Source organism: Physeter macrocephalus, chromosome 8, assembly GCF_002837175.3.
Source record: "Physeter macrocephalus isolate SW-GA chromosome 8, ASM283717v5, whole genome shotgun sequence".
In the NCBI taxonomy this organism is placed as follows: Eukaryota; Metazoa; Chordata; class Mammalia; order Artiodactyla; family Physeteridae; genus Physeter; species Physeter macrocephalus.
Window position 1 is genome coordinate 7,404,210 of NC_041221.1, and position 11,975 is coordinate 7,416,184.

General features: G+C 55.5%; 1 protein-coding gene across 1 annotated transcript in view; it reads left to right on the plus strand.

The window, feature by feature from the left end:
- The window catches only part of SIM2 (SIM bHLH transcription factor 2), a 49,532-nt gene that overhangs the window by 33,866 nt on the left and 3,691 nt on the right, over positions 1-11,975 (plus strand). The window contains exons 8-11 of the mRNA XM_055086407.1: positions 6,725-6,872; positions 8,220-8,388; positions 8,924-9,332; positions 11,390-11,840. Of these exons, the coding sequence (XP_054942382.1) occupies positions 6,725-6,872; positions 8,220-8,388; positions 8,924-9,332; positions 11,390-11,840 (1,177 nt within the window). The remainder of the gene's footprint in view (positions 1-6,724; positions 6,873-8,219; positions 8,389-8,923; positions 9,333-11,389; positions 11,841-11,975) is intronic.

Consider the following 11,975-nt stretch of genomic DNA (forward strand, 5'->3'; position numbering starts at 1 on the left):
GATGGGGCCCCAGGGTGGAGATGGGGACTCAGGGTGGAGATGGGAACTCAGGGTGGAGACGGGGACTCAGGGAGGAGGTGGGCCTGAGGCCAGATGGGGGGAGCCTAAGGCCAGGTGGGGGGAGCCTGGGCGGGAGGTGGGGCCTCTGGAAGTTCCTGGGGCGCCCGCGGTGGGGGGAGGGGTGTGAGGCGGCCAGTCCCGAGTGAAGGTCCACCTCTCCACTGCGTGTCCTCAGCTTCGTCCCCTCCCTGGCTCCGTGAGGCCTTGTCCCCGCACCAGCTGCGCCTCGCCTGTCCTTGCACGCGTGGCTCTCCCCTCTCTGGGGGCCTCTTGCTCCCACCGTGCAGGGTCCCTGCTGGGTGGCCGGAGCGCCCTCCACACTGAAGCTCCCGCCGCGTGAGGGCTGAGGCGAGCCCCCCACCCTGTCGGGTTCTGTTTCCACCCCCGGCTTGGTGGCCACGCGGGGCCCGGGCTCTCGATTCCGGACAGCGCTTCCCCTCATCCTGCTCACATGCTGTGCGGGCTGCGAACCAGCTCAGGCTGCCGGAACGCAACGCTGCAGGCTGGGCCAAAGCAGCAGCAGTGCGTTTTCTCATTGTCCTGGAGGCCAGAAGTCAAGGTCAAGAAGTCGGCAGGGCTGGTCTCTTTGCTCTCCTTGCTGTGTAGACAGACGCCCGGCCGTCTTCTCCCTGTGTCCTCACGTGCTCTCCCTTCCGTGTGTGTCTGGCTCGCCTTCTCCTCTTCTTCTAAGGACACAGTCATTCCGGGTCAGGGCCCACCCACGTGGCTTCATTCCACCTGATCACCTCTTTGAAGGCCCAGACGCAGCCGTGTTCTGAGGTCCCGGGGTTGGGATGTGAACATGCGAATTTGAGGCGAGGACATAATTCAGCCTAGAAAAGGGGCTTCCCTTCGTTCATTAGCTCTGTGTCCTCGCCTGAGTGGCGGGCACGGCCCCATCCCCACAGCTTAGCTGCACAGCCCGGCTTGGGGAGGGCAGGTAAGGAGACCGAGAAGGTGGGGCGCGCCCCTTCACAAGGTGACTTTAACGTCCTGTCGCCGGCTGCTCTGGGGGCTCAGGGGCCCGGCCGAGCCTCGCGCCCTGCAGGCTCCCCACGGGTCCCCGCAGTGGCCCCTGGCGACTGGACCTCGAGTCCTTCAATCCGAGCACAGCCAGAGCTGGCCTGGGGGCTCCCCCGGGGCCTGGGCACCCACGCGGCTTTGTCTGCTTCCCCTCCATGCACCACAGCTGAAGGCGGCCACGGTGACCCACCCGCTGGGCCCCTCAGGCCTCCAAGGCCCCCGGGGAGCCTCCTGGTCCTGTGAAACGTACAGACCGACTGTCTTGGCAGTCGATCAGGTAACTCGGCTCAGGAAGAAAACTAACAGTTGCCGACACCCGGGGCCGAAGGGGGCTCACCGTCCGGTTTGCCGGGCCACGCTTTCTCCACACCGGTGTCCGAAACCCAGGAGCCAGGCGAAGGGCTCTGCTAGAGGCCTCACTGGACGTAACAAGTGGTGGTTCTGCAGGACCGTGGTCAGCCATATGGTTTCCACACATTCTTCAAAACGTTATCTTAACCCGCAGCAGGCGTCCACGGGGTCCGAAGAAAGCTCAGCCCCTCAAGACAGGGAATCAACGCCTTCCAGAAAGTCAGCCTCGTGAGGAGGGGCAGGGCTGGCCCTCGTGGTCTGGGGGAGCACAGGCTTCCAGAGGCCAGCTAGATGGGGGCTGGGATGGCCCCGGCACCTCAGCCGCTGGTCAGTGTGGCCCTGGGCATTTGCAGCTGAGCTCTCCAAGTGAGTCTGTGCCAGGGCTTTCCCCAGAACCTTCTGTAGGGAGATCCTCTAGGGAACGTCTTGGACCCTCCCAGCTCGTTCCCGGCTCACTGCCTCCTGGTGGCTGAGGGGAGGCCCTGGCAGCCCTGTCCTGTGGCCTTGGGAAGGTCCTCCCAGCTGGGGCCTGCCTCCGTACCTCCCTGCTCCCTTTGCAAAGCATTTGGGAGACTCTTGTATATGGGGGGCTTGACCTGCAGGTCCTCGGGGTGGGCAGGGGGGCAGCCTGGTGCACAGGCGGGGCGGGCATCAATATCCGTAAACTTGAAGATGTGTGTCAGGGACACCAGGCAGGTTTCTTGTGGACACAGTGTTTTAGAAGAACCATGATGTCTGCATGGCTGTTCATCCGAAGTAGTTAAGAATTTCACCTAGTTCTCTAGGTAGGACCCTGTCCAGAGTGGGCCAAGCCCAAATGCCAAAGAGAACACAGGCTGTGTCCAACTATCAAAATATTTCAATGTCACAGAAAGGCTTTGGAGCCTGAATATGTGGTCCACATATTTCAAGCAATAACTGTTATAACAAAATTATAGGACGGCTGGTGTAGACCCATGGAGAACACACTTTAAATGACGTACAGGGGCCACGAACTCAAATGCTTATGGGGCCAGACATGTAACATGAATGTATGAGTGGGTGCAGATAGGGCAACATGGAGTGGTGGAGCTTGTGGCTAACTGGAGAACACATGACCCATCCAAAGGCATTCTGGGTAACAGCAACACTATTCCACCAACAAAGCACATCTGTGGACACATGCAGTCCATGGGATGTCAGCTTGCAACCACTCTGTAGCACAACTGTGGAACAGGGACAAAGGTCTTCAGATAGAAAATACACTTGAAAGAAGTTTCCAATCTACCGTGAGGAGTTTTGATTGACATCACAGGGAGGCTGGCTTCCGCCGCTGGCCTCTCTTGCCTCTGGACTGGAAATAGATGATGGAGTTTAACCCATATGCAGGTCCTTTCTAGATGCTCCCCTCTACATGAGTCTGGAGGTAGAAGCAGCTTTGTCTTCCTGACGAAGGTGCAGGGAGCCTGTGCATTAAGCGGGAGCCATGAGCAATGAAACGGGAAATAATCGATAGTAGAAAGCACCGTGCGATCTACACGCTGTCCTGCTCCCTGGGAGCAGTTTGGACATTTATAGGTGTGGCTTGATGGGTCTGGCTGAGCCCATCTTCTGTGGTCAGTGTCACTTTGCAGATGTTGCACAATGCAGCCCCCTGGAAGTTCTTCCCCCTCCGGGGCTTTCCAGGTCTCAGCAACCAAACTCCCTCCAGCCCCAGGTGTAGAGCAGGGGCATGGGGGGTCAAGGACACCGAGACCCGCTCCCCAAAGGACCACGTGGCTTGTCTCCAGTCTCGCTGACTGTGCTCTCCCTGAGGCTCTGCTGGCAGAGACGAGAGCCAGGAAGAGCCCGGGGATTGCACTTACATCTTCCCCACAGGGGTGGCTGGTTTCCTGTGGCGGCCGTAACCAAATACCACAAGCTGAGTGGCGTGAAACAGCAGCAGTGTACTGTCTCACAATCCTGGAGGTCAAGGTCGGCAGGGTCATGCTTCCTGTGGAGCTTCTAGGAGACGAGCCTTCCCGATTCCTCCAGCTTCTGGTGGCTGCCCGTGGTCCTTGGCTTGTGGCCACAAACCCCAGTCCCTGCCTCCATCTCCCTCTGTGTGTCTGTGTCTTCTGCTTTTCTGTCTCTTATAGGGGCACTTGTTATTAGAATGATAGCACCTAATCCAGAATGATAGCACCTTGAGATCCTCAATTACATCTACAAAGACGGTTTTCCCAAATATGGTCACATTTGCAGCTTCTAGGGGTTAGAATATAGAACATGTCTTTTGGGGGGAGACTCTTCAACCCACGACAGGCATTTTTGGTGTCCTTTTCAGCTCTTAAAATTCAAAACAGAAATGGATATTATGCTTGAGGCCAAAGTTTACTTTCCTTCCAGAGGCCAGCTCGTTGACATGGCTATGCCTCCAGGAAAAATTCTGGAACCAGGAGGAATTCTGGAGGAACCAGGAAGGCCATCTATTTTTCTGGAGAGTGTATCTGTGGAAGTAGAAGTTCCATTCCAGAGTGGCCTCAGAAAACTGTGACCACTGGCTCTCATCTGGGCGTGGATCCCCTGGATGTCAGAGATGCTGCAGCCCAGAGGAAGGTGCAAGGGCAGGGCCTCTGCCCGCAGGAGCTGACGGCTTAGGGGACATCTCCTCCCTGCCCCCATGCACCACTACCGTAAGCAGCGCCTTGCTTCTTAGCACTCTGGCCTGGGATCCTTCAGACAGATTATTAAGTTCAACAGATTGGATGAGGAGCTAGAGCAGCCAAAGAATGTTGTGACTAAGTGTCTAGGATTTCACCTTGGATTGAAGTGTTGACTATTGCCCTGGGTCACAGAGAAGCAAAAAAAAAAACACAAAAAACCAAAAAAACCCAAAAAATTTAAATAAAACTACATCTATGTTTGTTTGGTCTCTGTATCTAAAGCTTCATCGTAGCAGGCTCAGGGAGGGTCAGCGCTAATAAAATCTCTGCAAATTCTGCCATTTGAATCCTAATATAAAATATTTGGGACAAATATTCCAATAGTCACTGCATTCAGCTTAAGATGATTATGGAGAGATTTTAGGAATATTATAAGAAATCAGGGGAAGTATAAAGTATAAGAAGAAGGAAAAGTATAATGTCATAGTCCCAGGGGCTTTCCAAACGCTGCAAGGAATAGATTTCAAAGCCAAAGAGATTAACAGGTGTTTCTGTTGAAGAAAGAATGACATCTCGGGAAATCCACAGATGGGACCTCAGTTTGATCATGTTGCCTCTCTTTGAGGGCCATAAGCAAATTGGTTAACTGAGTCTCCCCTCAACATTGGCCCACACCCACCCCCCTAAGTAGCTACACAGAACCTTCGAGAGGTCGCTGCCCCCTCCTCACACAATGGCCCGAGAAATGGGAGTCAGAGGACGTGGCTTGGGCCCCAGCCATGTCCTCAAGCTCTGTTTTCCTGGTGATGCCCACCTGCCACGGGTGTGTGTAGGGGGGTAAATGTGGCAGTGTATGTGAAAACGAGCTGGAAATAGGAACCTTGTATTTTGTTGTTAAAAAAGCAATCCTCAAAAGGAGAAGAAGCACTGTAAAGGCTCTCTCCTACCACCATGGGCTACACTCTTCAGCATGATCTACTTCTGCCAGCTGAGTGCAGTGACATGCCGATGTGAAGCCGGGGAAGAAAAGAGCTGGTCCTGCGCTGTTCCAGAGCCCGGCCTCAGCGTCTGGGCTGGACGGTGGTTACCCGTTTGACCCTGGCTTCATCCCTAGGGGGTGCGGGGCCTCAGAGACGTTGTATTTCCACTTCCCACCCCCAGACAGACTGCTGACCCATGTGAAAATTAACTAAAATTTCATTCTGATTATAAAACGAATACCCCCTCCTTGTTGGAAATTCAGAAAATCAAGAAAAGAAAATGAAAACTACCTGTAATTTTATCAGCCTGATAAATGAGAGCTAGTATATTGAGTCCTTTGCGCACGTCTGCCACTGTTCTAAGTCTTCACACGAATGCTCTAACCCTCACAGCAACCCATGGTGTAGGGGCTGTGATTATCTTCCTGTTACAGCCGGGGAAACCGAGGCACAGGGAGTTAGTAACTTGTCCAAGATCACATAGTTAGTTGGGCGTGTATATGTGTGGGTGTGTGTGTGTGTGTGTGTGTGCACGCACACACTTTTTCATAAGTAGGATTATACGTCATGCAGTTGAGTCTTGTCTTTCCTTCATTTAACGTTGTGTCATATGTATTCCCCGTCATATTACAAATTCTTATCAATCATCATGTTAGTGACTGCTTGGTACCCCATCACTTATACACCCTCTTCCCTATTATTAGACAGTTAAGCCTCCCCTCCCTTTTCTCCTGAATTATAAGCAGGACTTCAAGGAATCTCTGTCCTTGAGTCTTTCTCTGCATTACTCACAATTCCCATAGGAGTAACTCCTAGATATGAAATCGGTGTGCCAGTGGGTATGAGCTGTGGACCCAGGAGGACCTCCCCCAGTTCACCTTCCTCCCCACAGCACGCCCCCTGCTCTCCCGGAGGCCCTGAGGGGAATCGGTGCAGTTTAGGTGCCCCTGGAGGCTTTGGAAGTGGGCTGCCCAAAGGTCCAGAGTTTTGTAGCCCTGCACGGAAGATGGGCCTGCAGGCCCAGCTTTCAGAAATTACATAGCCATGTAGAGGTCTCTCCTACGTGAGCATCATAGGAAATTCGTGGGCCCAGGGGAAACTAGGGTTAATGGGAAGAAGTATAAATGGCAACAGAGTAACAAACAGTTTCACTGTGAGTACACACATGTTCTGGGGAACAGCAAAAATCAGCAACAATGTGACACTTCATTGAATGCGCTTAACTTACTATTGGGTTTAAATAACTACATCACCCCCCCCCCCACTTCCTTCCACCTATTATGTGTTTGGGGGATTATAACGTAATTATGGCATTTTGGAAACTAAAAAACAAAACCACTATTATCCCTCTGCCAGGTGCCAGTGTTGTCTGGGGACTAATGGCTTCTCCCAGTGAAAGCAGTGACAATTAACTTCGAGTTCCTCACAGGGGAGGGGGAAGGTGCTCCGTGGACCCCGTGAAATCGTAGGCAGAAGTCTTGCACGTGCGCACGTGTGTGCGAGCGCGCACACGGACGCGTGCATCTTCCTGTGGAGAAGGCCCGCTCCCTTAGGCAAGTTCTCAAAGGTGTCCTTGACCCCAGGAAGGTCCAGAACCTGGGCTGTAGGTCAGCCGCGGGGGGCAGCCTCCTCCAAGGCGGGTCCTGCTAATCTTTCCCCAGGACTCATGTCACCTTGTGCTTTCAGTGCTGGTGAAGGGCCAGGTCACCACCAAGTACTACCGGCTGCTGTCCAAGCTTGGCGGCTGGGTGTGGGTGCAGAGCTGCGCCACCGTCGTGCACAACAGCCGCTCGTCCAGGCCCCACTGCATCGTGAGTGTCAATTATGTCCTCACGTAAGTCAGACGCATTTGTTTCTCTCCTTGCTCTCTCCTTCTCCCCCGGCCCTCATCAGATCGCTCCCGGAAGCACCATCTCTCTCACCCTCTGTCTTTCTGGAACTGTTCATTTGTCTCCTGTTTTGTTTTACTGAACAATCTGGTTGTCTGGGAAGGGCTGAACGATTCCTGTATTAGCCCTGAGGGCCGGGTGTGCCCCGAGGCTGAGGATGGATCGGACGGCCCGGGTGAGGGGGCTGAGTGGTCAGAGGGCGGGCGGGCGGGCGACGCCCCGCATCTTGACCAGGATGGAAAGGGGACGCACATCCCGGACCAAGAATACAAACTCACACTCTCTGGGCCCACAGACGTTTAGGTCATCCTGCTGCTCCTGCCATGTGAGACAGGGGCTACCTCCCATGTTTTCCTTGTCTTCCTACATAGCCTGTTGGAAATGATAGTGACTATTTAGCACCTTTAAAACTCCAGAAGGTTAAGTTCAGTCGCAGTTAAGACCATTAGAAGCAGCAGGACCTAAGTCTACCCGGGACCTTATGTTCCTCTCCGCCCACCGTGGCTATTATGTGTTAAATCACTTTGCACCCAGCCCCACCCTGAACGGGGTCCTCTCTAATGCTGTGAGGTTTTAGGCTCTCTGTTCTTTCACAGAGTGCGTGCCAGGTTCCTGGGGGTTTGGGGCGGGGTGAGAGGTAGGTGGTGTTTTTTTTAGAGGTAGAGTGATTTTTAGCAAAACTGTACGGGAGAAAGCATTTTGGTCCCTCAATGATTCTACCTGAGCAAACAGGCCCACGTGGGCTGGGGCTGGGGCTGGGGCTTTGGGCAACTTCCCCTCCTGAGAATCTGACGGTGCCGAGCTGGCTCTTTAGGGCAGGAATGGACCCCTCGTGTGGAAGTGGACAAGGCTGGAAGCCAGGCTCCTGGACCGCCAAGGGTCCCCACTCACACCTCCCTGGTGCTAAACAGGGAAGCAGCTGGGCCACAGACGCTTACACCGATCAGGAGCATTTCTGTCCTTTCCTTTCTGCCCTGACACCCTGCCTAGTGGCGAATGGTGTCCGCAGGAAACGTGCGTGGGGCCTTACGGGGTGGGAGAGAGCCATACCGCACTCCCTCTGTTCCTGCCGAAAAACACTGACGTTGCTCAGCATCTCCCGGGGGCTCTGAGCTCGAGGCTGCGGGGTGGCTTTTATAACGAGGGGGAGCCGTCCCTCGAATCCCTGCCCCTTCCGCTTAGTGGAAGCGACGCAGTGGAGCTTCTCGAAGGAACTCGCCCTGGGGACGGTCCCGGGAGCCTGCCCTTCCTCACAGCCCGTGGGCGTGACCCGTCCCGCTCTTGCTCCTCAGGGACATCGAATACAAGGAACTGCAGTTGTCCCTGGACCAGGTGTCCACGTCCAAGTCCCAGGACTCCTGGAGGACCGCCCTGTCTACCTCACAAGAAACTAGGAAATTAGCTAAACCCAGAAACACTAAGATGAAGACAAAGCTGAGAACAAACCCTTACCCCCCACAGGTAACACACACCGCCTGCAGGGGCTCGGGGCACCCGGGCAGCTCAAGCAATGCCGAACCTCTGATGGCACTCAGGGGTCGCCCCGCCCACAGGGTGGAGACGCGGCCTGGGGAAGGCAGGCAGAGCTAACCCCCAGGGGGATGAGTCAGGTCTAGGAAACAAACCACCACACCGGGGAGGCTGGTCAGCTGCTAGAATCCATGTAAACGTGGCTCAGAACACTGGTGCCTCGTGTTTCCATAGCATGTGATTTTAATGGAAACCTTCCCTCTCTCTTTTAAAGTCTTTTGCAAGCTCTCAGAAGGCGCAAGTGGCTGCATGTATCTGGTGTGTTGTCACTTGGGGTGAGGAGATCTCTTTCCACCCAGAGGGTGGGTCCCTGGGGTGCTGTCTCCTGGGCACCTGTCCCCGGTGGGACCTCGCGCTGGTGGCCGGAGTGGGCCCAGCCCTGGGATGGGACGGGCACTATAGCATCGGAAGGCAGTTGGCCGCCGGCCCCTCGGTGAGCCCTTCATCCGTCTTCTTTGCTTGGCAGCAATACAGCTCGTTCCAAATGGACAAATTGGAATGCGGCCAGCTCGGAAGCTGGAGAGCCAGCCCCCCCGTCCACGCCCCGGTTCCCCCAGAACAGCAGCTCCATTCAGAAGGCGGCGACCTTCTGTACGCCCCGTCCTACAGCCTGCCCTTCTCCTACCATTACGGACACTTCCCTCTGGACTCTCACGTCTTCAGCAGCAAAAAGCCAATGCTGCCGGCCAAGTTCGGGCAGCCCCAAGGATCCCCGTGCGAGGTGGCACGCTTTCTGCTGAGCGCGCTGCCAGCCAGCGGCGAGTGCCAGTGGCGCTATGCCAACCCCCTAGTGCCGGGCAGCCAGTCTCCAGCTAAAAGCCTTTCCGAGCCGCCGGTGACCCCTGCTCGGCACAGCCTCGTGCCAAACTACGAAGGTGGGTCATGTCTGCGCGAGGGGAGGGGGCAGGGCCGTGCACAGCGCTGTTGGTGGGTGGCAGACGGAAAAAGAACCCTCGCACTGTGGGCAAACTTTCCCTTTTTTTCTGCTTCTAAGTGGGAATGGCTGTGCTTTCCTGCCCTCACTGAGAGCGCTTCACAAGGGTGCCGAAAGCTGGGCAACTGAGCCGGTGTGCCCCGTGGGCACCAGGGACAGTGTAAAGGGCAGAGGAAACTGGGTGTTCGGCCACCCTCCATAAAAATCCTGGCCCCGTTTGCTCCCCCAAAGGGAGGCAAAATGATTTTCCTATGTACTGAGAACCCCCAGCTGTATTTACTTTATAAGATTACTTTCTACTCCACCCAGAAATGAACATGGAACACTACTGGTTTTCTTCCCATGCCAGTTTTTGAAGTGTGGGAAGCGGTGGTGGAAAATCACAGGCTCAGGGACGGAAACGCCACTCACCACCCCAGGGCAAAGAGCACAAACCCTCCAGGACTCAAGTTTCTTCATCTGTAAGACAGGAACATAGGCCATGTCAACTGCCTATCGCAGGGCTTGGCACACAGACAGGAATGGCCTTCCAGCCAGCTCCTCCTGGCGGCAGACAAGCAGAGGTCCTCTGTGGAGGTGCCACCAGCTGCCCCAGGCCCAGCAGACTCCTGCCTGCTCCTTGGGACAGTCCCAGGCAGAGGGTAGAAGGTGGGGATTGAGGGTTAGCTCAGCGCGGTGTGTTCCTGTTTCACCCAGACCTAACTACTGCTCAGACTGTAGACGAGGTTTGTGCAAATGTCCTGCGGGGACCACTAAATCCCAGAGAAGAGTCACCTGCGAAAGGAGAGCTCCCTGGAGTCCCCCTCCCACCTTTCTCTCTTTGAGGCAGCTGGGGCTCTCTGCTGCTCCTAGGCCTGCTTTGTGAACCTCTTGGTCTGTGCTGTGACCCAGTCTTTACAAACCTGTGAGATAAATTTGGTCTCCATAGACGAGAAGAGGGCTAGATCCCGGGAGAAATCTAAGCTTCTTGGAGATTAATTAACAGGACAAGTTTCTCAAAAGTAGCCAGTTTAAATAAGAACATACCAGCAGCCAGGGCAGTGCAGCTCTGCCTTTTGGCCTCAGGCAGTCCAGAGATTTGAATCCCCAGCACCCATCAGTGCATAGGATCCCTCAAATAACCAAGGAAGGGCCAAGGGAAAAAAACAAAGCAAAGGGTTTTCATACCAGCTGAAAATACTATCCACTTGAGACTGAGTTGAAAAGATTATTTGTGTGTGTGTGCGGGAGTTGACCAATGAAATAACACAGCATTTGATTTTTTAAATTGCTATTTTGAAAGTGAAAGAGGTTAATAACCACTTCATTTGTCAGTCACTTGGTAAAAAACGGACCAAGGGTGCTAACTGGGGGCAGTTTGTGATCGACTTTCTAGACTTTTTGATATTAAAGGAAGAGGAAGGATGCCTTAAGGTTAAAAAAAAAAAAAAAAAAAAAAACGAAAAACACGACTTCCCTGGTGGTCCAGAGGTTCAGACTCCACGCTCCCAATGCAGGGAACCTGGGTTCGATCCGAGGTCAGGGAACTAGATCCTGCATGCCACAACTAAGACCCCGTGCAGCCAAATAAGTAAATAAACAAATATTTTTTTAAAAGAGAGAGGGGGGAGCCAATTGATCGCAGACATCTAATTAGTGACGATGGTTATTACTTTAATTACGGCTAAAGGGAGCAGGGTGATTGCCACTCCACCCTCCCCGCTGAGGTAAAAGCAAGGAAGAGCGGGGCAGCCTGGGGTCACCTAACACTAGGGCTGAGGAAGCCTCTAGACCGACACTGTCCAATATGGTGGCCACCAGCCCCGTTCGGCCAGGGCAACGAGATGTGCTCGGAGTGTCTGCACTGCCTTTCAAAGACAGAAACAAAGAATACCATTTCTCCCTGATTTTTATATTGATTACACACTGAAATAACAGTCTAGCTATACTGCATTAAATTAAGTATCTTACTGACACTAACTTCACCTGCCTCTCTTCACTTTTTCCTGTGGCTGCTAGAACACTGCAACTGGCATCCTGTGATTGGACCTCGCGGGCCCGGGACGCACGCGGGAAGGGGCGAGGGCGGCTCCGGGGCTCGAGCGCGCGGGCGGCAGGGGTGGCCCAGGGGTGGTGGAGGCCCCAGGGCCCCCCGGCTTGGTGTCGCTCTGGGCATGTCCCCTTCCTCCCCCGCGCGGGCGTCTAACGTGTCGCCTGTCCCCGCAGCGCCCGCCGCCGCCGCCGCCGCCGCCGCGCGCAGGTTCGGCGAGGATACCGCGCCACCGCTGCCGAGCTTCCCGAGCTGCGGGCACTATCGCGAGGAGCCGGCGCTGGGCCCGGCCAAGGCCGCTCGCCAGGCCGTCCGCGACGGGGCGCGGCTGGCGCTAGCCCGCGCGGCCCCCGACTGCTGCGCGCCGCCGGCCCCCGAGCCGCCGGGCACGCCGGCGCAGCTGCCCTTCGTGCTGCTCAACTACCACCGCGTGCTGGCCCGCCGCGGGCCGCTGGGGGGCGCTGCGCCCGCCGCCCCCGCCCTCGCCGGCGGCCCTGGCGCCCCCGGCGCGGCGGCCGGCGCGCTGCGTCCCCGGGCCCCCGCCCCCTCCGCCGC